The following is a 23,984-nucleotide window of genomic DNA, read 5'->3' as shown; positions in this document are numbered from 1 at the left end:
CAAAGACAACCTCAGTTTCTGTCTCAGCCAGGTCATGATCTGATGACTACAGAGGTTTACAGACGGCCATGTCATTCATATGGAGATTAAGCAAGACTTGAGTTGTCCTCTCACTTTAGCCTTCAAGCTGGCATATTTATTGTAGAGCATTTATAACATTATAGCATGATTTTAAAAACAAAACACAGAATCACACAAACATTGTGTTATTTTTTTTTTACTATTGCTCATTAGAGAGATTTAAAAAGATTCCCTGCAAAAATATTTTTTTAAAATCATTTGAAAAACAACTGTACAAAAGTAAAAAAGGATTAGACACTAACAAAACACAGAAGTTACTGAAAATACGTGGTATGTTTAAACCACATATAAATATTTTATCAGTAGAAATAATTGTATGTCTCTGTTTGTATTCTCATCAGTGCAGTGCTGGAATGTGAAGTTCAGTTACAGGAGACTCTGGCACATGTGTATTTACAAGCATAAGATGTAACTGATGCACAGAATTTAGTTATTAACTGTATAATTTTTAATCTTTAGTCTAGACATGAACAATTATTTTAACAGCAACAAAGAAAAATAACTTCTAGAGGATATCCAGCATCGGAGGTTTTGTGACTATAGATTTCTATTCACTACACTTTAAAGATTAAAGGGATAGTTCAACCAAACACAACACGCCTCCATACTGCTCGTGTGGCTCAACACAACTACTAAACAATTTGTTTCGACTGACTAGACATAAATGGTCACATGATCATTAAATATAAAATCACATGACCAACAAATGAGTATTAACTCATGACCATCATATAAAGACAGTTTGAATTTCTCATGTCAGGTGAACAAAGAACAAACTGATGTCTGTAAAAAATCAATATGATCAAAGACATTTTCAGGCCGATCTACAGTTCTGCATCATTTTAGAAAATCATTACGAACATACGCCAGCACCTGTTCTGAAATCAATATGACTGATCAAATAAATTCATGTTTGAGATTTAAATGTTGCCATAAATAACATTTAAAAACAAAGAAGCTTCAACAAATTCTCTCTCAAGGTTGAAACCAAAGAGAATCCACAAAGAAGAGGACGATTTTTGATTCTTATTCAATGAGGTCCTTCATTCAGCTCGTGTCTCTGCAGCTGAACCCAGTCTAGTGAGTTATCGTTGCTCCGTCTCTGAGGTGAGTTCGGCTAGCGTCTGCAAGACTGGGTCAGCCGTTCCTGAAACTGCAGCCCAGTAGCCAGAGAGCAAGCCATGTGTCTGGAGGTCTGCTTCATGTGTTGAGCCACTCTGATGGCTCTGTCCAGCGAGACGTCCAGGGAGTTCTGCCCATCGACAGACCTGGAGCGTCTCATCCTCCCCCTCGACTCCTTGTGACCCCTGACCCCTGAGGATGTGCCGGGGTTGTTGCTAGGAGACACGTGGACGGGCTGTGAGTACACACTGAAAGAGAGATGGGCGACAGAAAACTAAATTAGTGACAGTCTGGGTGAGAAACCAAATAAAGGAGTTTTGTGGGTCATAAAATATGTTAGCTCATCTTTATTCAGTTACAGTCTATGGTTGTGAAATACGTGCATTTATGTCTATACCAACTGTGAGTGTGTGTTACTTACAGAAGTGGAGGGCCGACCAGCATGCACTGCTGCGGAGCAGGAGCTGCGTGGTATCCTCTCCTCGCCGCTCTGTCCGGGGACTCGGCTGATTGGCCGCTTGTGCGTGGGGCGGAGTCTCTGTGACAGTCTGTGAGTCACAGCAGGTCAGAGGCTCCGTTAACACATTAGATAATTAAACTAATTTCTTTTACTGCAAACTGAAATTATTTATGTGCTGAGCTCGAATGAATTTTGCTCCTGATGCTGACCAACAAATTCACATTTTGCCAAGTCACAGATTAATGACATCACAAGACGTCTCAACATTAAAACTCATTCTCTCATAATGTGTCTGAACTGAATCACATCAGACAAACCTGTCTTAGTGTCTCTCTTCGGTTGAAGACATCCACAGAGAGGACAGTGACGAGAGCAGGAGGACGAGGAGGGGGTTGACTCGCTGCTGCCACCCGCTGGACCTGACGGGACAAGGAGAAGATGAGGACTTTACACTGGTTTATAATGAATAACAAAATAAAACAGGATTTTTTTTATCCCTTGGTAAGAACGTAACCTAAAAGGTGAAAACACAGACGAGGTTTCTTACGAGCAGATCGTCCTCGGAGACGTGACGAACATTTGACACAAAGAACAGGAGGTGGATGGTTTCTGAGGTCAGGTTCATCTGCTGTGTTTGACGCTTGAATAGACTCGGCTGGAAGCTGCCCTGCAAAACACACACACATGGATTAAAAAATATACAAACTTGATTGTGTTTTGTGGAAGAAGTGGATGAATCTAATCGTCTGCAGTGCAGCGACGGTTGTTCTTACTGGGGTGGGTTTTATTGCTCTGGACAGTATTTGTGTGTGAGCAGCAGCTGCCTGGTGCTGCAGAGGATGTTTGAGTGCGTCTGGATATCCGAGGCTGAGGCTGCGATGTAAAGGTCTCCGGATCTGAACCTGCAACTGAAATCAAAAATACCACATGTATTAGTTTTGTCGCTTCACTGATGGACACACAGTACGCGTGCTATTAGCATTTCAAGTTGTGCTGGAGTGTAAACTTGCAGATGTCACGTTGTGGTGGTCGTCTGTCCACACAGGGTGATCTCTCTCTGGCCGTTGGTCTCAGTATACACTCCTCCACCTCTTCAGCCATTTGTCTTTGTCTTCTTCCCTTCCTGACGTTACTCTGACATCTCTCCTCAGGCCTGAGCAAAGAGCAGGAATCAAATTAAGGTGAAGGTTAAGTTTAAGAGACGAGCCTGCGGTGGCCTGGCCGGTGTTCATGTACAACAAGAGACTGTGGCTACACATGGAAGATAAAAACCAACCTGCTGCGAGGTGTGGATGTGTAGAGGTGAGTGTGGTTCTCTTGAGTTGATGGAGCTGCTCTCACAGGGCTCGGAGTTTTCTTATTCCACAGGCGATGCATTATCTCCTCCAGTCTGATGACCTGGGCCTCCAGAGTCCGAAGTGCATTGCTAAAAAATACACACACAAAAATATTTACAAAACTCCTAACCTAAACCTAAACCTAATTCTAACCCTAACTCTAAAACCAAGTCTTAACCCCCAAACAGTCCATCAAAGGGAGGCGACAAAGTGGGGACCGGCCAAAATGTCCTCACTCCATAGGTTGTAGACTCACACTGGTCCTCGCAAAGATAGCTGTACAAGAACCCACACACACACTTACCGATCCGCCACTACTCTGGGTCCCAGAGCTCTGAGAGAGTTGCCATGGTGACGTGGTGTTGTGGGGGAGGAGCTTAGTTGGAAGCTGAGGGAACCTGCGAACTGGTCACTATGTCCGTCCTCAGACACAGTGCGAGCTGCGGAGACGAAGAGGACAGCACGTTGAATACACAGAGAGAAATAAACACTTATAAACAAATGGGAGTGACTAAAATGGCACTAGATATGAGCTCATACCTCCGTAAAGGCCCAACAGTCCCATTTAATTGATGCAAACTACAGAAATTACACACACTCTAAACAGAAAGTAGGTAATAACCGTGCAAGAGGCCTTATTATTGACTTCATGGTTATAAAAGAGAGAAGCACATGTGCTTTAATCTAAAGTGTTTATAGAGTTAACAGCACCACTCTCTGTGTGATGGACAGAACTTACACTCACTGCTGTCACTCTCCAGTCTGGCTCCTCTGTCGGCCCTGGTTCTCTCTGCCTGACTGACCCAGCGCTGTGGGGAGCAGGAGGAGCTGCGCCTCCTCTGTCTGCCTCTGCTCGTCTGTTCGGGGCTGAGGGCCCAGGAGGCCCCTCTGGACTCTGCACCTGTGAGTCGGTGTATCGGTGAGGAAGGAGGAGACGATGCTGAGACTGCCTGAGGTTTCCTTGTGTTCCCGTCCTGATGGACTAAATCGCTATGACGACAAGAAAGAATATTCAAACACAAAAAGACAGAAAACACAAAAAATCACTGATGAGGTTAATGTATGGGGAAGAAGATGTCTGTGCATGTGGAGACCTCCTCACCTCTGTGACGCCCCCTGGTGGAGAGGACTGGGGCCAGCTGCAGGAGTCAGATGGCAGCTTTCTGAACCAATAAACCCGCTGTCCGTCTCTGGAGAGATGACACCATCCTGCTGAACACAGAAAGAAGATTAAAGCACATTTATCTGTACAGACACTTGAATTCAATATTTAAACGTCAGAATGAAATAAAATTATCCTCAGAATCTCCACAGAATAAGTTTTTAACAGATGTTATGTTGTGAAGTTCTAAATCTGAGCTTCATGACCTCCTGAGGTAAAACAATCTGAGGCGTAGACTTCATATATGACAACATTAAGTTACTGTCTGACCTAACCTGGAAATGTTTGATATAAACTGACCTGAGAAAGTGTTCTGCTGCTCCCAGGTTGGAGTTTGGAGTTCCTCCTCTCCGATGCAGGAGTCTCTCCAAGGCTGCTCAAGCTGCTACTGTGAAACCTCTCTCTCTCTGACTCCCTGTGGCCACTGGGCGGAGGAACAGGGAGCGAGGCGGGTGGACTCAAGTCTGCATGTGAAGACGGACTGGACCTGCTGCTCCGCTGCGTTCTGATGCCAACAGGAGATTCCTCATAGTGTGGTTCTGATTTCCTGTCCACACAGATACACAGAAAATCTGATTCAGTAATGTAAAGGTATGAATTTGTGTTTTTAAAGATGAAAACAGTACACGTCTTGTCCTATGTTTTAACATGAAGCCCTCAGGCTGTCCTGTACACGATCGAATGTGCCACTAATGAACTGTGTCTCTGCTTCTCTGATGACTAACCTCCGTTCATCCATGTTTCCAATCCTCTGTCTCTCTGTCTCATCGACTCCAGGCCGCTCGTGGCTTCCTAAAGTCCCAGAGAAGAAAGCTGCTTCCCTGAGGTTATATTCAAATGTACTGGGAAGTTCCTGGAAGCTTCCATAGCTTAAACAGAAAAAGGAAAAAAACAAATCGGGATGAAAAAATAAATGTCTCCAGGCAGAGCTCTTCTCAAATCAGTCAAAGTCATTTTGATAAGTATGAATATCTCCAAACATTAATAACAATCCCTCCATAGAAAAGATACTGATGAAGAGAATATAAAACATAAAAACATCACTCACTGATCAGCTAGTGCAGCAAAGTCTTGTTCAGCACGTCTGTGTTTTCCAGTCAGAAGTTTGAGATACTGACATCTCAGAGTTTCTTCGTCGCCCGTCTCCTCATCGTCACTCTCTTCAGTGGCTGGGCTCACCTCCAGCTCTGCTGCTCTTCCTGGATCCACCAGCAGAGGCACAAGTGGGCTCTGGAAGGAATTGAAGCATCAAAGGTGAAATGATGTGATGTCACAGCAGGTTGACAGATTCTATTCAGCTTCTATTTTCTTTTATGGATCCACAAGACACGAGACAACAGTAGATTCAAAAAGCAAGATCTTCCTCTGTCCTACATGAATAATATCAGAAGAAGAAACACTAGATGCTAATATTTGAACAATGTGGAGAGTTGTCTCTGTGGTGTGACAGGTTTTCTGAGCCGTTCAGGGACAGTGCACACAATGGAATAACGGGGGGGGGGTACCTGTGGGAGACTCCATCTCCCATCTTCAGAGGGAGCAGACGGAGGGGTGGGGTGAGGAGGCGGAGAGGGAGGAGCCTCACAGGTGGGCTGGTCCTGTCTCATCTGTTCCGCCTGCTCCTTCAGCTCATCCATACGCATTCCACACTGGAAGATCAGCCCCCCCAGCTCTCTGACACACACCAGCACAAACATGTAAACACATACAATCAAAATAACTAATATATGTATTTATATCTTGGACATAAATCTTACCGTTGTTGGTCAAAGTGGCCGACGTCTTCCCCTCTCTGATTCAGGAGTTTGTGCTCGTCCCTCGCAAACAGGAACCCCCTTTCTAAAGAGTCGAGCCCCTCGTTAAGCTGTGAGAGGCCCTGAAGGACAGAATTAGTTCATTAGTTTGGATATAAAGTGATCAATCTAAAGGATTACAGATTGAAACTGATTGTATGTCTTACCTTCATCTGTTCAGAAGGTTTGAGCTGTTTTCTCTTCAGGAGATCCTCATAAATCTGCAGCTGAATGAAAAACACAGAACCTTTAATGTCTAATTACTTTCCTTAATCATCACATCATCCAGAAAGATCTGTAAATTGTTATTTCTAATTCTTCTTGACAGCTTTAATGGCTTGAGTACCTGCTGGAGGAACTCGTCAGTCTGAGTGTGGAGAATCTCGGCCAGCTGCTCTCCCACGTAGGGGCCTGTTCATTTGACAGGTAAAGAAGAGTTATATGATGAGAGTCTCACTGAACGACACAACGTTAGCAGCAGCTGATTGATGGATGGAAGCCAGGTTGTTTGCAGGTTGATGAACATTTTCAGTGACAGTATTTAATGGTAGAGCAATGAATCAGAGGAGCAGTGTGTCAGCAGAGAGCTGGAGGCTGAAGACAGAGAACATACTTGGAGGAGCGCGGTGTCCGTCTGGATGAAGAGAACCTGAGTTGATCTCTGCTCTCTGAGCCCGAGGGAAGTCCAGGGTCATGACCTTTGAGGAGTCGTGGCTCAGCCCTGACTGCACCGAGTGGCCGGGCTGTGGAGGCTCAGAGTACAGGTCCACCTGGTGGAAACGTGAAACATTAAAACACGTCTAAACACATCATGACCTACGTGAACTATAATTATTAGCCCACCTGCTTGTAGCTGAATTTAGCATCTTGGGGATTTTTTCCTTTCCACCAGAATTTTAAAATCTGACACACAAACTACTGTCACATGTCAATACTTTCATTTATGGATCAGTGCCAAGTCTCATTTCTTGTCATAGAAAGGTTAAGTGTTCATACCGATGAATAAAATGCGTGTCGAAATTTGTAAAACAAACTTTTGTCTAAATATCTTAGCAGAGACCAAGTTATACTGCTTGAGAAAACTAGTTAAAAAAATACTGTTTTCTGATTCCTACATTGATTCAGAATTGATCTCTACATCAACTACCTTTGCCTTCAGACGCAGACGATCAATGGTGTTGTTCGCCTCAGCGTGTTTAGTCAGCAGTCTGTTGTGGTCCTCCTGCAGCAAGAGGGAAAGGGCGGATATAAGAGGGGAAGAAGAGGGGAAGAAAACAGAGTTGGTTAAAGAAACAGACAGAGAGGATCGATCATGGTTAAGGGTTCGGTTAGGTCTAATCCATGAGTCTGATGAAGTGTTGCAGAAACAAAGGTTTGTGGACACCCTGCCGTGTTGCTATAGTAACAGGGAACGAGGGACAACGGTCTGCTCGTTCCCTGTCTGCTAATAAGACTTTGTTTAAAAACACAAGGGCTCAGTTTGAAACTTAAATTTCATTTAGAAAATTTCCTTTGGGCATTTTAGTACATTTCTTTTAGAGAACTTGTTTTTCAGTATCATTGGTTTCTATGAAAGACTTATTATATAATTGTGAGATGCAGGATTTGTTACTGTGTTGTCATGGCTGCCTCACATCTTGACCTAGTCCCTGGACAATGGGAGGGAGGATAAGTGGGAGACTTAATGTTCCTCGTCAATAAATGTTCCTCTGTAAGTGCATATATAAAATGTCTAAAAGCTGTGGGCCTGTGCGATCATGTTAAGAAGAAGAAGGCCTGGTCAGTATCATGGTCAGTACCTGTAGCTGCTCGACCAGTGTGATGGCCTCCTGTCGGGATCTGAAGTCCTGAGGCCCATTGGAGTTGGGGGCAGATGGGTCAGGGGATCTGTCAGTGGTGTTCAGTAGTACTTCCCTCACAATGTCAGCAGGAGACATGTACATTATGTGGGAGGACAGGGATTCCCTCATGGAGGAGCCTCTGCTCACAGGGGGCTTGTAATCACCTATTGGGAGACGGACCTTGGGCTTTACCTTAGAGAAATCTGGCGTGGGGTAAGTCAGAGGCACGATTCTGTAGATAAAACAAAATTGACGGTTAGTGCTTTTTTATGGAAAAACTGTGAATGAAGTTGAAGGAAGGGAAATGCTCTTCACCTGGACTCATTGACCTCAGGTGTCCTCAGCTCTCTGTCTGGACTGGGTCTAGATTTTAGAGACTCTGCTCCGCTGAGGGTCCAAATCCCAGAATGTGAAGCTTCAGGACACATCTGGTTCGTTGTCCTCTGCGAGCGACCTGGCTGCTTATGATGCTGATCTGACTCTACTGATCCGTTCAAAGGTCCGTCATAGACCCGAGTCACTTCAGGAAAGACAGACGCTGTGTGAGGCCACTTCACCTCCTGCATTTCAGACTTCTGAGGACGAGGACTGGACCTGAGACTTATGCGGCTGCTGTGCGACTCTGGAGGACTTTCTGTGAAGCCCATCTCAGGGAAAGTTTCATCTTCAATCCCTGAAGCAGCCGCCATTTCCTCAGCAGTGAAGTGGTAATCCATTACTAGGTAGGAGGAGAAATATGTGCAATGCTAACTAGCTGTTAGCTAGCTAGCTTCTTTTCTGGCTAGCTAACCATGGCTAGATCTACAAAATAAAACTCGAAATAGAACAGTATATACTTAATAGACTGATTGATTAGTGTTAGTATCGCTGGTCTCACGGTTGACATGGTCATAAAGATGAAGAACTTGGAGGTGTTGGAATCCAGCTCTCATGAATGAAGAAGAATCCTTTGATGAGATAGAAGATGAGTCTTCTTCTTCAAAGTCAGGAGAAGCCTCCACATCCTTTCTTGTTGATCTGACTCTGCATCGAGGTCCACTCTCAGAGTCATGACTACAGAGGTTTACAGACTGCAGCTCATGTCAGTGAGCTGGCGTCAGTACTGAGGTCAGTACTCATCTGTGATGTTGAGGAAGAGGAGGTCGCTTTGGTTCGATTTGACGCAGTTTCTGAAACAAACAGAAGTTAAGTCAGTTATTTAGTATGAGAAGCCGATGGACTGTTAGAAGGAGGTCTCCACAGGAAATAATGAGCTTTTTTCAGGGACATTTTTCTGGCACAATGAATAAAAAATGACTAATACTTATAATAAACCACACGTTGAGTGATGGTGAATTGAAGGATTGGTTTAAGTTGTAAAATAAATGATTACTTCAGATACTGTATGATAATATACATTTTTATGTTTCCTGTAGATTTGTGTGAGTTCATCTATTCATCCTGCTCCTGGACATCCACGTGTTTCTGATGGGATGTGTTATATATTTTGTCTGAGGTGCAACACTGATGGACTCGCTTCCAAGGCGACATGAACTCAGTGTTAGTCTGCGACACAGATAACATTCACTTTATTTCCCAACGCTCCAGTCCTGTGCTATCGGGTCGCACTGTTCAGCAATTACAAACATGATGTACCTAAACTTATACTGTGTCCTGAACACAGGTCTTCACTCAGATTAGAGCGTTAGTCTCACAACGTCCCATCAAGTTCCCTCTGGAGCTGAGACGCTCACCATGGCAACGCCACAACACCGACTCTGGCTTCTCTTTCAGAGTCGGCAATAAAACATGTCCCATTCTCCAGGGGTCAATACTACAGATCTGAATGAGGAATCAAACTAATTTATTGGTCAACGGCCAGTTTGAGCTTTTCACAGACATACAGGCATTTAGATTGGATATGAACAAACCAATTTTATAGCATAAACAAGGCAGAAAAAGATGTGCACTAGTTATGTTTACATTTAACCTAACAAGGTTTATTTCATTCAAGTTCTATATATTTGCTGGTATTTGTGTTTTATTCTTGTTAATCGTTTTTTGTGGCAAAACTGTAAAAGATCAAGCCTCAATTACATTTCTTTGTCATAATGAATTGATGATATCTTAGGAAACACTGCAAAACTTAAAAAAATATATATATATTAATTTAATATACATTATTTACTCTCTACTGTCAGCAACCCACCAGTCCCCACAGATCCATATCAATCTGTTCTGTTACTTTGATAGTTGATGATAACTCAGCTGCTGCAGGGCTCATATTTTAAAAGGCAAGCGTTCAAACTCTACATTATATTATATATAAAATGCTGTTTGAAGCCGTATTAAGAGCCAGGAAGTAAATAAACAACAACATCAGCAACAAGTCAAAGACCTAAACATCAACAGAGAAACATCTCGTCAACCTAATTAAAGGGATTCAGAAATAATAATAATAATAACAACAGAAAGCACTGAGAGTCTCATTATAACAAGTAGTCGCCATGTGTCTCGTCTTCTTTCATCAACATCCCAGATTAGCACAAGCAGATTATTAGTCTGGAGCTTCTCAGTGTCTCTCAACACACAAACCTCTCACACACACTCACTCTTCATCAGAGGGTGTTTTTTTGTTTTGCTCACATATTCAGAAGCACTCGTGTGCATCCACAGACACTTGCTCCCTCTGCATCCTATTCATACACAAATGTGAGTGAGTCGTCGCACACTGGTTCAACAAGACGACCCACAATGCCTGTGGAGTAGAGGAGCAGGACAACAGGGAAACAGCCGCTTTCAGGGTAGAAAGACCGAAAGATCAATATTCATATAGTTTGTCTTTTCCTTCTGTATCACACAAGGGATAAGGAGTAGAAGACAAACATGAACATATGAGCTGCTGTTCGGTTTAAACATTTACTCAAATACCTGAGTGCGCTTATTATTTTTTGTCCCAAACTATAAAATGGGTCGTTTTCCATACATTTTACTAAGAGTACTGCAATTTCAATATTTCTTCTTCAACAAAAGTGTAAATACAGATACATATATTGAATATTTTTGCATTTTAGAATTTATCTTCAGGTTATAGATATGTCCTGTATTGATTGGTGCTCGTAACCAGAGGTAACAGCCCTGTCAACTCTCACAATGCTAGTTAAAGGAGGTTCTACCGTGTTTGTGTCTCACACACGTTTACAGAATGTATCAGCGACAGTAACTGGATTCAGAGACGAGCAGCAGATGGCAACAAACTCGGTGAAATCAAAAGGTTGAATTCAAAATAACTGCTGATAAGAATAAACTGAAGAAAGCAACTCACCTGTTGCTCGGCTCACGCTCCCTGTTCATTACTTGGGGGACTGAGGGTTTATCTCGGCTGCCAGATGGGAGTTATTAAGCTGCTCTAAAGCCCTCAGAGGGGGCTCCGGCGATTGTAAACAGACAATGATCATTATACATCCAGGACATGAAGCACTAGCCCAGCTCCTGCTCACACACACACAGACAGCAGGGCTCTGACCAGCTGACTGTCAGGTGAGCTAAGGCTGCATCCAGGACGGACAGGTGGAGATACAGGAAGAGACAAGAGAGGAGAGACAAAGCAGGAGAGACAAGGAAAGGGGGAGATTCTCTGCCAGGCTCCTAAAGTCATTCTCAGGTTAACCAAAGCTGTCAGAGAAGGAGTCAGACGTTTAGCTGCAGCCGCCTCCGACGCAGCCAGAGCGACTGCGAGCTGTTAACATGGCCCAGTGACCAGGACGGGACAGCTAATCTCGTTAGAAGGAGCAGACAGAGGAGCTGAGGACACAGGAAACACGGTGCAGAGGAGGCCGACGAGGAATTTCAATCCAAAGACATCACCTCCGAGTTTGGTTTCATTTTGTGGAACAACGATAAACACAAAAACAACACAAAGGCCATCGTGTCAGGGCTGAATTACTCAGTTTTTCTTTCAGTGGCGTCTTGAAGGAGAATCTATTCTTGATCTGTACGATATTAATCGGTAACCAGGCAGCAAAACCTCTATAGGGAAGAGTTCAGTTCATGTGATTAGTTGGTGAGCCTATAGATAACACTAGCTTACCAGTACTGACTTGACATGTCACATGAAGCAAGAGGTTTATGACCCATTGTTCCAGTTTGCATGAATAACAAAAGACTCAACTTATCATTCACTGTGAGGCAGAATAGTCGTATATGAACCTCACACACACACGTTAGTGCGGAGGTCACAGTGAAATCTACAACTGTGTGCAGCCAGTATTAGATTTCTGCACAGACCTAATGAAAACATGTTCTTACTGAAAGACATCAGTCTCCTTCAGAGCTGCAGGTGTGAACATGTATTAGCTTTGTTGCCAGGTGATGTGTTTTTTTTGTTTGTTTTTGTTGTCGTTCAAATTAAACGGTGCAGGTCCTGGGATGCACGACAGATTTCAGATTAGAGGAGAAACAACAGCAACATTACCCCCTTTTTTAAAGAAGCATGTCCCACCCTCTGAGACACTGAGACAGCTCAAGGGAAACAGAGAAAGACTTGCTCAACAACATCCACGCAACTTTAAAACCAAGTCCAACCAGTTAGGCTGGTGGGCCGAGGACCACAGAGAGATAACACACGTTGGCCAATTCACTTTCACTTCATGAGAAACATTTGACTGTAAAGTGTCTGTAACCAAAACCCACAGTTTTCTTACTCCACTCTGAACCACAGACTGTTTATGAAAAAGCAAACAATACAAAAGTGACAGAATATTGTGGTGGAGGACTCGCGAATGACTAATAACGAAGTAGCTGCAAACACCATTTAAATCAAAGCAACACAGTCCTGTGGAGAAACTTAGAATCAACAAGAGTAAACAGCAAACTCACCTCAAGTTGCAGATGTTCGGGTGGATCGAGGCTTTCAGGAGAAAGTGCAGATTTCAGACCCGTCGCAGCAGCAGCAGGAGTCTGTTGCCTTGAAAACCACAAAACTAAAGAAGTGAATGGACGCGGCTCTGCGTCGCCATGGAAACCACACACACCCCCAACAAACCCACACTTCCCTGAGAAGCTTTCCCACAAGTCCACACGTTCACTAAACAACAACAACAACAACAACAACAGTCCAGCAGCTTACACGCTAATTAACCCGTCGCTACTAACGTCAGTGCCACTTTCAATTAATAATTAAAAAACTTCCTTATCGTCAGCAGCGCTTTACTTTACGACTCCTACAGAGAAACTCACGCAGAGGAAACCACGTTAAGTCGCCCGAGGGCCGATGTGGTGTTTTCTAATTCGTTCTCTAATTGTCGGATGAGCTCATTTATCACTTAAAAGCGGAAGTTTCTGTTATTAACGAGGTTAATTAGCAGTTCGGCGGCGAGTGGCACTGATTTAATAGTAATTCCTGGCAGAAGGTATATTTTCAGCCCTGAGTCTTGTCTTGTCTTGCGCTAAAACCCCAGAATGGTTCATGTCTGTCCCCATCACGTGTTCTCAACCCGTAAATACACATTTTATAACCTCACTTAAAACGCAACTGTTTTAATTGAGGGGTTTGTGGGGGGTGATGTTACCTGACAGTCATCGATCAGGGGTAAATCTACACCTTTTAGAGTCAAGGACTGAGTTGTGATTGGTTACGAGTGGGGCTCAGGGGCGGGACTTACAACGCTGAGGGTGTAGTTTAAAAGAGTGGACACTAGATGGAGCCATTTCACAACTTTTCAACATCATTCCATTATAAGTGTGAAAATATTTAGATAAAACGAGTAGTTTGGATTATACGAACAATTGTTGGTTATAATATGCAAAGGTTCACATATTTTAAAGTTTTTTCTGTTTAAATAATGGCTTTTATCAGTATTTATCTAGTTTTTATTCGTGTTTATCTAGTTTTTATTAGTGTTTATCATTTAAAACTTCACCCTCTGGTCTTTAAAGTTCTCTTCCACACTTTAATACTTTTTATGATAAGTGTGTGGGTAGAGAATGTAAAGAGAGAAGAGACTCTCTCTAATACAGTAACACAGAGAACAACATAGTTCAAAGTATCTGAAGGTCATTGAGCTGCAGAACTTAATCTGCAGCAAACTTTAGTCTCATGATGAAACATTGTAATAACTCAGAGCCGTAGATATATTCAAATTAAAGCAAATTACATGCAATCTCACGGGTTCCACATATATGTACAGTAGGAACATGTGTCGAGCGTCTCCCAGGAGGTTTTTGTGCATCATGTTAAAGTCAGTGTAACAGAGACGTTCCAATCACACGTTTGCCTCCACGAGAGGAAAAACACAATTTCATCTTGGTTCAGCAGCAGCAGCAACAAATGTCCAACTCCAGTCGAGTCCTGTTGGTATTCACCGAGCGTAAAGCCAGAGCTTCATATGGTCACTGGCACCGAGTCGAGCTGGCGTAAGCAGATCTGTCAGGGGAGGCAGCCTGTGCATGTTCCCTGCTTCCAGGAAAATAAAAAAGACAGAGCTGCTTATTGAACCTGTTAAATCTCACAAACCTGACATATGAGAGAGAGAAAATTAGCAACCCCATAATCATCTCTCACACGTGGAAGAGCTGCAATCGATCAATATTTTAATTTCCTATTAATCTATTGGGGTTTGTGCACCCAGTACCATTTCCTATCATAAAGAGGAAAGTCAATATTTCGCTTTTTATCCAACCAGTTATCAAATCTGCAATTATTTAAAACTGAGGAAATGCAGAAAGTATTTACATGTGAGAGGCCAGTGATCAAATAAATGTTAACTTGATAACATCTGTTGTATTTATCGCTGCTTTGATAAAAGGACCAAAAAACAAACAGCAATTAACACTGAGTCAATTTAAACTGAAACGAATCAATTAAGACTCGGAACGGAACAAGAGACAAGTTTATAAATGAAAGGAAACAGAATGATGCACAGAGATGCCAAAAAAGACATTAAGACATTAATTGGCTGCTAAAAGAGCAGATTTAGTGGAATCTGGCTCCATCACTGATGTTGGGTGATAAGATCTGATCTACAGTCAGTGTTGGGTTGAGGTTGAGGTCAGGAGTCTGAGCGGAGTCTGTCACGTTCCTCCACAGCAACCTGGGAAAAGCATTTCTTCATGTCTGTGGATTTGTGCACAGCAGCGTTGACGTTCAAACAAAGTTCTCCCAAAACTTCTGCTGTTTAAAAACCACTGCACGAGGTTGATTTCCCTTCTCTTGACCCAAACAAACCAAGATGTTATCCGTGCAGCACAATGCACCGGCGAGAAATAAAAGCAGACCACTTGCCAGTTTTTGTGCAGGTATCTTTATTGAAAAATTAAACACACTTTCTGTATAAACAGCATGTCATTGTACAACACTCATTTAAAATGTGGAGGAAGCAGGCAGAGAGACGGAGGAGCTGAAGGACGGAGCGACTGGAACCCGAAGCAAACTGGAGGCGGACGAAGTGAAGTGGTGCGGCTAACGGAGCGGGAGGCACAGTCAGTGAAACAAACAAACATTATGGATGGGGTCAACAGGGGCTGATGGCTGCTGCGGCTCTGACCTTTGTTTTGGAGGTGGGTGGCTGGGGGTGGTGGTGGTGGTGGGGGACTCGCAGCTGAAGTCAATGTCTGAGCCGTCGTGTCTCGAGTGGGAGCCGAGGCCGCCACCTCTCTGTGTTGGCGTCTGATTAATGGGACTGCCAGTGGCGTCCATCGCTTCCCTCCATCATCCCACCCTCCTGCGTGGCCCTTTAACACCGGGGCAGAGAGACGAGGGCCCCGAGACATGTCCACCAGGAGACGCAGTCACAGTTTCTGACTCTTAACGATTCTCAATCAGTAAACGTGGGGTTAATGGAACAATGGCTGTCGTTTTTTCCTGAAGAACTTCACAGTCATTCGACTTTTCACACTTTCTCTGAGACGTGTTTGCATTTATCTACATTTCACCTGAGCAGGGAACCGGCAGCACGGACGGACGGGGGGGGGTCAGTGTCTTGCTTAAGGGAACTTTGGCATTGATGGACAGGAGGAGCAGTAACAGGGAGTGACTCAGTGATTCTCAGGTTAACGGGAAATGTTTACTTGAATAAAATGAGAGAAAGAGAAAAGAACATTTAATCTTTCATCTTTTACTTTCTGTAGCTGCGATGTTTTCATTGACTGGAAATTTACTCGAACACACTCATCAGAATTATCACTATTTATTTAGGCAGTTTTTTTATCTCTGCCAAGGACGTAATATTTTCATCTCTGTCCATTTGTGTGTAAGTAAGATCACACAAAAACTTTTGTCATAGAATAATTCAGGGATTTTAATTTGAAAAAATGATTTTCCCATGATTAGGGGAGTGATATTTATGAGTGTGGGGAAGAAAAACCTGTGTGGCTGCGATTCTTTCAGGATGATCTTGTTCTTACAGAGTATTTCCACCCAGACACACTCCTGCTGTCATCTGCCTGAACGTCTATCTGTCTCTGTCAACCAGACACACACACACACAGACACACAGACACACACACACACACAGACACACACACACACTCACCATGAATTGTAAGTCTGCTCGCCTGTTGTTGCTCTGAGCACTTTTGTTTTTCCTGATTTTGTTTGCAACATGTGCTGAATATGCAAAGACTTGTTTCTAATCATGTTAATGGTCGTATTCAGAGACCATGGAAATCAACAAACTATTTGCATATATGAATAAGAGCTTTTATTTAAACTGGCCGAGGCCGGTTGACTTGGTAATGGAGCCGCCGACACCGACGTGTTCTATAAACCCTGCGGCAGGATTAATGGTTAAAGTCGTCATTTGAATATGATTTGCAGGCGCAGGTTTATGATTTGTTTACTGTGGTGAAACCTCATGTGTGTCAGCTGCCAGAACCGGACACAGCAACCAAGTCAGAAGTCGAGCGTCTCTGTGTTTGTGTTCAGCCTCTGAACCTCTGGTGGTTCCTGATCTTCTCCTTCAGTCTCTGTCCTCGTTCCTTTTGTCTTTGCACGTTTGAATGATTCATCAGGCTCCGGGACACACACAAAGCTTTTTCATCCCAAATGTGGAACACTTCACGATCAGGGCTCTGTTCTAAAGATGCAAGCGCTCGATTTAAAGAGCTCAGTGCATTTAGGAGGAATCCAAACTTTGCCTCTAGGGGCAACAACCAATATTTTGGGGGGCTTCATGGTGGAGACGGATATTCAGGCCGAGACACCGTCTTCCATCTGCCGCACTCTTTTCACAATCTTGTATATTAACAGCTTTCTGCATATGAATGAAGATAAATGAAAAAAGCCAACAGCTGATGCTTTTCACTCCAGCCCTGAGATCTTCTCCCTCACCTTCAGATTCTGCAGATTCACACCAAGAATCCGTCCTTATTATGGGAGTAACATGCACTAAATCCACCTGCCTCTCCATTTCAAAGCCAGGTGTGCATGCACCTTGGCGTCGTAATGGTTTTATAATGATGATTTGCTCTGTAGTGAGAGAGAAGGCTTCTCTGCAGAGGATCACTTCACTGTTTCCCTCCTTGCACGAGCCGACCATCTGTGTGAGTCTCAGCCCGCTCATCAACTCCATGCCAGCAGCGGCAGGCAGCTGTTTTTCAGTAAAGAAGCCCGGATAAAACCCGCTGTGCCCGACCTGTAGGAGCTAAAGAGCCAAATATCTTTCTCACAAGCTGGTGGAGACCAAAACTGAGCTAAAAGGAGGATGAATTCACCACTGGGACAGAAAAACGAGTGAAAATCAATCAGAGAACGACGATAAAATATCAGAATTGTGCACATGCACCGTTTAGAGGCCAAAATCAATTCATACAGACTAAAACTCAGGAGACAGACTGAAATCATCAGGTTATGAAATGACTTCAAATGGATGAATGAATGAATTTAAGTCTATCAGCAGATCATGGTTGGGCCTCACGTGCACACACGTCCTGGTGATGACCTTTAAAGAACCTGCAGCCCTCACTTTGTTTCTCTGTGCGTTCCAAGACGTCACATTTTGAAGGAACACAGCAGAGATGGTGTCAAAACAAAAGCACGAGCGAAGTTCTCTCCGCTGTCAGCAGAACGACCGAGGAGTGTGACGGCAGTTTCTCACAGAGCTGCCCTGTTGGCATTCTTCACAGAGCTCAGACTGCCAGACAACCCCCCATCTCATTCTGCAGCTCCCTCCTTGACATTTGCATTTGTTTCATTTTCCGTCTCCTTCTTCTGAAAACACTCTTTCACACATTCTTAACACACACACTTGATTAATTGCTCCACACATCTCCACCTGCAGCCTGACGTGAGTTTGTGAGATTGACACATGGACGATGTTTCGCTGTGCACGCTCCCACGCTGTGCACGCTCCCCACGCTGTGCACGCTCCCCACGCTCGCCTGCTTCCTGAGAGGAAGCAAATCATCTCCACAACAACAATCACTTCCAGTTTGATTCTCGACTCACTCTCTCATCCTCTGTCTCCCTCTCTCGCTCCATCTCTCACTCTACCTGATTGCTTATCTCCTAATTGCTTTTCTATAAATGGAAAAAATCTGCGCACACACACACACACGTGTTCCATGAGTGAGCATGTGTGGAGGAGTGTCTCTAAAATCTTTGGCGGTGTCGTCCTCTAAACGTCTCATTACTCGCTTCTCGGGAGTAATTGCTGCGCAGAGCATTGGCTTCAGCGAGTCCCCCCCGCCCCCAGGGTGGGAATAATTAAAACTATGAAATTACAAAATAAAATCATCAATTGTTATTCAGCACGGGGAGCAGCAGGTCTGAGGGGAAAACTCCCACAGAAAGTGAGAAATGTCTCCAGAGAGAATTCATCTGAACACGACAGAACTGTGTTTTAGAGCGAGTTCGGGAACCTGACGGGGGTTCTCGTTAAAGTTTGAATCCTTCATTGAATTTTCATGGAAATCAAACCCAGCTTTTGGTTCTACTTTGTGTTTGGCCATCGCAGGTCAGTGTATTTATTTTCTTGAACTGATTTGAACGGGGACACGGCCTCAGAAGGAATCCATTACATTGTGGGCGTATCTGGACGAAGGGGAAATCCAGGATAAGGCTTTTTGTTTTGTTGACATTTTCACCAATTTTCCCAGGGAATAATTCATGAATAGATCTTTATTTAAAAAAAAACATAGGCATATTCAGGGATGTGGGTCAAATATACAATCTGGATCTAGCGGCCGGACTGTAAACACTCCAATGTGTGACATCACAGTTCTCGCTAACTCTCCTAACTTTATATCAGAGCTGCATTAAGTTACTTGCAAATGCAAACTGAATATTTTCTGCCGCTGCGTCACGTCGACAAAACTGAATTCATTTAACTCAGCGAGCTGCAGGTCACAGGGTCAACTCCTCTGATGCTGTGACGCAGAAATTAAAATCAAACTGAGCTGGTTTGGTGTCGCTGGAGAAGGGGAAACAGAAAACGATGCACCTTCGTATGAATGAAGTTATAAATATAAATACGAGCGTGTTGCCGTCAGCCTGACGTGACCCAATGTGTCTATGAAGGCCTGAATTATCATCTCTGAAATATATTACTATATGTTGATGCAACAGAGGTTACAGATTTATAATTCATATAGGAGTATCTTTATGTGTACATTATATATATATATATATATATATGCATCTGTATCTACATTTGTTCATTTTTACATATACAAACCCAAGCTTGCAATGAGCGTGAAACAGTCTTGGCTGTGCAGCCGTCTCCTAGAGAGAAGCAGGAAACAACACAGAGCGAAACCGCGGGAACGAGGGAGTGCTACGAGAAGTTCCAGTGGGTTTCAAATGGAAGTAAATCCAACGAGATTCAACACAATCAAAAAAAGGTACAGGTTTCATTGTTTCCCATAGTAGTGCATAAGGTGTCACAGTGGGGAGGTAACATGTTGAGGAGAATCCTGAACAGAGTTCACAGTGGAGATAATCGCTGTTAAATCACGACTCGGGAGTTGAATGGGAAAAGAGAAGGGGCTCGGAGATGAGGTGGTGGCTTGTTTACGTCTATCTTAACGAGTTGTGCCATTGAAATCAACAGACGCTTGGATGTCACGGCCTTCGTCTTCTCCACCCACCGCTGCTCCCTCGCTGCCGCTGCTGCTCCCGTCATCCTCCTCTCTCCCCTCCTCCGCTCCGCTATAGCGCCACGTTGAACTCGGTCACCAGGAAGTCCACGTGGTCCCTCTCTTTGGTCTTGAAGGCCTCGGCGATGATGCGCGCCGCGTCCCTGTGCTCGCGGCCCCTCATGGAAACCCCGTTGACCTCCAGGATCACCTGACCCACCTTCAGCTGGCCACAGTTATGAGCGGACCCTCCTCTCTGAGGAAGAGGAAGAGAGAGAAAACGTTGTTCAGGGTTTTTCAAAGTTTGGTTTGTGTTCCTCTCTGAGAAATAAAAACTTCTGTGATCAAATACAGTCGTCACCACAAAGGTCTGAAAGGTAGAAATCGAGTTTAACATCCGTACTTTTGATCCGTTAACACACAAACAAATGAAGTTGTCAGCATTGTGCTATAAAGGTTCCTCATTAGCACAAAGAGAGAGAGACACACTGTGCACATTAATATAAATGCACACGCACACATCAGGTCTCAGCCTCAGCGCACACTGAGAGAAGACGTTCAGTACGAAGCGGGTGATGCACGAAATGAAAAGCTTCCTTCTGACCTGCACCCCTCCCTCCCTCCTCACACATCTCATCTGTGAGGAGAAAAATGTCGTCTGCCGACACCGTGAATCTTCTCAGAGTCGCAGGACGGCTCAGGTCTCATTTGTGAAGCCTCAGCTCGTTGGCGGTGACATTCGAAGACTCCGGGCATGAAGCAGCAGATCTCTGCCCAATAAATCCCAGATGGATGCGTGAAACTTTAGAGCGCCATCAATTTCTGCAGCCGTGGACACAGTCTGAACTGAACAGAACTGAAATGAAGGTGTTTGCTTCCGTCTCAACATCTAAGACGACTCTGCTGTGGACAAATGAAATCCTCAGGACACTTGATATCACTGTTCAAGTCATATTTGTTGCAGAGGACGTCACGACTTCCATCTTTGCTCCTCTCCAGCCTCTGCCTCTTTAATCACAGTCAGACCAGCCTTTCATTTGCTTTGCATGGCTCTGCAGTGTTTGATTTACGTAATGAAGTCTGCTGTTTGTGGCGCGAGGCAAAATGCAAAGACCCGTCCGGTGCCTTTCTACTGCAAACAGATCATGTCACTGCAGCGTGGTCGAGGAGCCTGCACGCAACATTGAAACACAACAATCTGCAGGTGGACCAATGGAGCTTTGTTCGGGGGGGTGTCAGACGAGCTGCTAGTTGTGCATTGTGCATTGTTATTAAGATGGTGCAGAAGATTGGACCAGACTACTGCAGAGATGTTTCAGAAGCTTCACTGTTTGCTGTGGGGAAGAGGAGCTCTCTTTACTTCAGAGCTTTGGCTTTTTAAACTTTGCAGAACTTTTACATTTACAAAAAACCTTTTAAAACCCTTTAAAAACAGGGAGATAAAGACGATTCCTGCTGCTTTTCTTTTTGTAGTGAAATGTCAGCAATAACAACTTTGTAAATCCATAACATATCAGCAGTGTGCCACAGAAAAACAAATTCCACTTTATGTCATCTTAGAAAAACTGGCTGAGTAAAAATCCTCCTCGTCAGTGTCACGTTCTCCTCCTCTTGACTCTTGCAGCCGACCTCATTATGAGCAGCAGTATCATCTCCGCTCTTATTTACTGAGCCTACAACAATTACCCTGAGCTAGTGGAGCGTCGTGATGGGAAGATGCCGATGATAACGGCCTGTCGCCTCAGGAGGGGAGATGAGGGACTGATAGCGGTCGGCTGGCTGGCGGCCGCTCACTCATTTGTGCTTCATCTTCCTCCGCCGTGATTGAGGCGACCTGAGGTGAGAGATGTTCGCTGAGAGACGCTGCTGTTCAGGGCGTCGTCAGAAACAAAACCAACAACTCCCCTGCAAAGAAAATGTGTCATTCTGATTGGTCCTGACTGGGAGAAGTAGTTCAGGTTGTGTGCCTTGCTCAAGGGCCTAATAACACTGAGTTAGCGTCTCCCTGGTGTCAGAGCAAAGTTTGAACGGCTTATTTTTCCACCTTGAAAACTGCTCAGAAAAAAATCGCCCCCCCGCTCCTTTCACAAGTGACCTGGAGGCGGCCATGTTATTAATGTCTTCAAATAACGGTGAAGCCACGCGGTGTTATTGTTCAGGGACGCAGCCGCAGCGGTGTCACGTCTCCTCTCATGATCGATGGGGTTTGGATCCAGACAAAGAGAAGTTTGGGGGAAATCTGTGCAATTAAAACGAACGCGGAGCCGTAATTAGAGGCCGATGAATAATTTAACCCGATTAACGTTGGAGTCAACCTGCCGGAATAGTTTAAACAAACTTTATCTCTGTGCAATGGAAAAGAGATTTTGAGTAATTAGTCCTGCGGAGACATTTCTCTGATGTTGCATCAGTTCAGTGGCTTCATCTCTCAAACCCGACATGTCGTGTCATGACCTGCGTGTCGAGGTGGGAATCGAATCAACGTGCATGACGCTGCAGAGCTGATCTTTAAAAGTCAACATTTGGTTTGCTTATAGTATAATTCTTTGCAAAAAAAACAAGAATATTACGATTGAAAAAGGTATAAAACTGTAGCTGATAATCTACTGATAATACAGCAGGAGACTGGATCACCACTGTGAACCTCTTTGTATTTTCCATTTTATCTTCATGTTGCTCTGCTGCTTTGTTATCACTGAGGTGAAGGGAGCTGAGAAACATTTTCCCACCTAGCAAACAAGCATCTTTCACGTGATATTAACCAAGCTGCGTCCTCGTTATGACAGCCCATAAATAACAGCACTTTACACAAACCTATAATAGAGATAGATTTACAGATCCCACCTGTACGAGAGGGAAACTCGCAGTGTGTTGCTTTAAGGAGACGTGAAAAAAGAGACGACCCTTCAAACAACAACCTTCACCTCAAACTTCAAACCTCATCCCTCCTCTCCTTAGCAACGCTCTTGCCTCCTTTGCCTCCTTCCCTCACACTTGCCTTCCTGTTCTTCCAGCCCACACTTTGATTATGAATGTGCTGATTTCCAGCTCTTTCCATCCCCCCCCCCCTGCAATCAGCAGAGCAAACCCTCTTTTATTTCAATCACCACCTCTGCAGAGTCGGAGGTTGAGCGACGGCTTTGAACACGGCGTGGACTTCAGATTCCGCCTCTGATCTTCAAATTGTAACTCCTGCTTCTTTGTGTTCGGGGGAAATCATTAGTGCTGCAGACAGTCCTGATCTGATGCTTTGTTGACTTGCAAAAAAGCGCACAGGATACAGATATGTGCGCGCACGGTCACAGCAATAGATTCCTTCAGGGGGCCACTAACACGTCAGGTCTAGTTTGGCTTTCAATATTTCAGATTGCACTCTGCACAGTCGGGAGATTTGAATTTCCAGTATTTCTAAAAACGCACACATAACGGCAAATGTGGCTTGTGCGACTCCGCGGAGCTTCGATGTTAAATTATAAACACAAACATATCTGGACTGAGTCTCAGTCTTTGGCTTTTATGTAAAAAATGCTTTACAATCTCTCAGAGTGCCTCCTGCCTTCACTCCCAAATATCAACATACACATTATACCACCTGCCGGGTACTGAAATAGTGACTGCGGTGACCTGCCTCCGTCTCCAGGCACTCAAGCCTTTTCATGAAGGCCATTAAAGTTGTAATCATCTTTGTGCGAGCAGCGGCAGCGTGGACTGAATTAGCCCGAATGTCAGCGTGAGTTCAGCTGCAGCGTGAAACCGTGCGACGCCTTGAAGGACATCGAAGCGTGTGGTGCCGTCGCAGGGGAATCAACAAAAAAACTGATTTAATAAAAGGTGAAGCTTTTATTTTCCTCTTTCTACCCGACTCACCTGTATCGTGACGATTCGTGGCAGCGGCTGGCGAGTGTTGGCTCCACCTTCGATGGCGATGCCCAGGGTGCCGGCGCTCTTTGCCACCCGCACTAGTGTCGAGGTGGGCTCCAGCAGCCCCGGCTGAGGTGAGGGATACGACAAGTTAAAGCACCGGAAGAAGATCAATCATAAACAAATATAATTCACAAACAACGGCCATTTCTCTGCCTCCCCTTTGTGCCACTTTTACACTTGCTCAAGGGTCATCGGGTGGATTTCTAACAAGGC

General features: G+C 44.3%; 2 protein-coding genes across 6 annotated transcripts in view; both read right to left on the bottom strand.

The window, feature by feature from the left end:
- Nucleotides 1–110: 110 nt before the first annotated feature.
- On the bottom strand, nucleotides 111–12,769 carry LOC118098050 (microtubule organization protein AKNA). 3 transcript variants are annotated; one of them, XM_047344361.1, is made up of 22 exons: nucleotides 12,654–12,769; nucleotides 8,112–8,965; nucleotides 7,755–8,028; nucleotides 7,103–7,177; nucleotides 6,569–6,725; nucleotides 6,302–6,366; nucleotides 6,123–6,182; nucleotides 5,920–6,038; nucleotides 5,668–5,836; nucleotides 5,211–5,392; nucleotides 4,888–5,031; nucleotides 4,463–4,709; nucleotides 4,103–4,212; nucleotides 3,740–3,990; nucleotides 3,305–3,440; nucleotides 2,940–3,089; nucleotides 2,674–2,816; nucleotides 2,437–2,571; nucleotides 2,211–2,330; nucleotides 1,981–2,082; nucleotides 1,625–1,751; nucleotides 111–1,451 (listed from the first exon to the last, which is right to left on the bottom strand). In XM_047344361.1, the coding sequence occupies exons 2-22, from the start codon at nucleotides 8,510–8,512 to the stop codon at nucleotides 1,199–1,201; spliced, it is 3,420 nt and encodes a 1,139-aa protein (XP_047200317.1). In that variant the 5' UTR covers nucleotides 8,513–8,965; nucleotides 12,654–12,769; the 3' UTR covers nucleotides 111–1,198. The 3 variants fall into 3 exon arrangements, with proteins under 3 accessions (XP_047200317.1, XP_047200319.1, XP_047200318.1); XM_047344363.1 differs by having other exon boundaries at nucleotides 4,103–4,209; XM_047344362.1 differs by lacking the exon at nucleotides 12,654–12,769 and adding an exon at nucleotides 11,101–11,482.
- Nucleotides 12,770–15,070: 2,301 nt separating this feature from the next.
- The window catches only part of whrna (whirlin a), an 89,338-nt gene continuing 80,424 nt past the window's right edge, over nucleotides 15,071–23,984 (bottom strand). For all 3 annotated transcript variants that reach the window (XM_035141469.2, XM_035141471.2, XM_035141470.2), the window contains 2 exons: nucleotides 23,715–23,837; nucleotides 15,071–20,103 (listed from right to left, as the gene is read on the bottom strand). In XM_035141469.2, coding sequence (XP_034997360.2) covers nucleotides 19,921–20,103; nucleotides 23,715–23,837 — 306 coding nt within the window. In that variant the 3' untranslated portion in view covers nucleotides 15,071–19,920. The remainder of the gene's footprint in view (nucleotides 20,104–23,714; nucleotides 23,838–23,984) is intronic.

Source organism: Hippoglossus stenolepis, chromosome 18 (assembly GCF_022539355.2).
Source record: "Hippoglossus stenolepis isolate QCI-W04-F060 chromosome 18, HSTE1.2, whole genome shotgun sequence".
In the NCBI taxonomy this organism is placed as follows: Eukaryota; Metazoa; Chordata; class Actinopteri; order Pleuronectiformes; family Pleuronectidae; genus Hippoglossus; species Hippoglossus stenolepis.
This window is presented reverse-complemented; position numbering and strand designations above follow the sequence as displayed.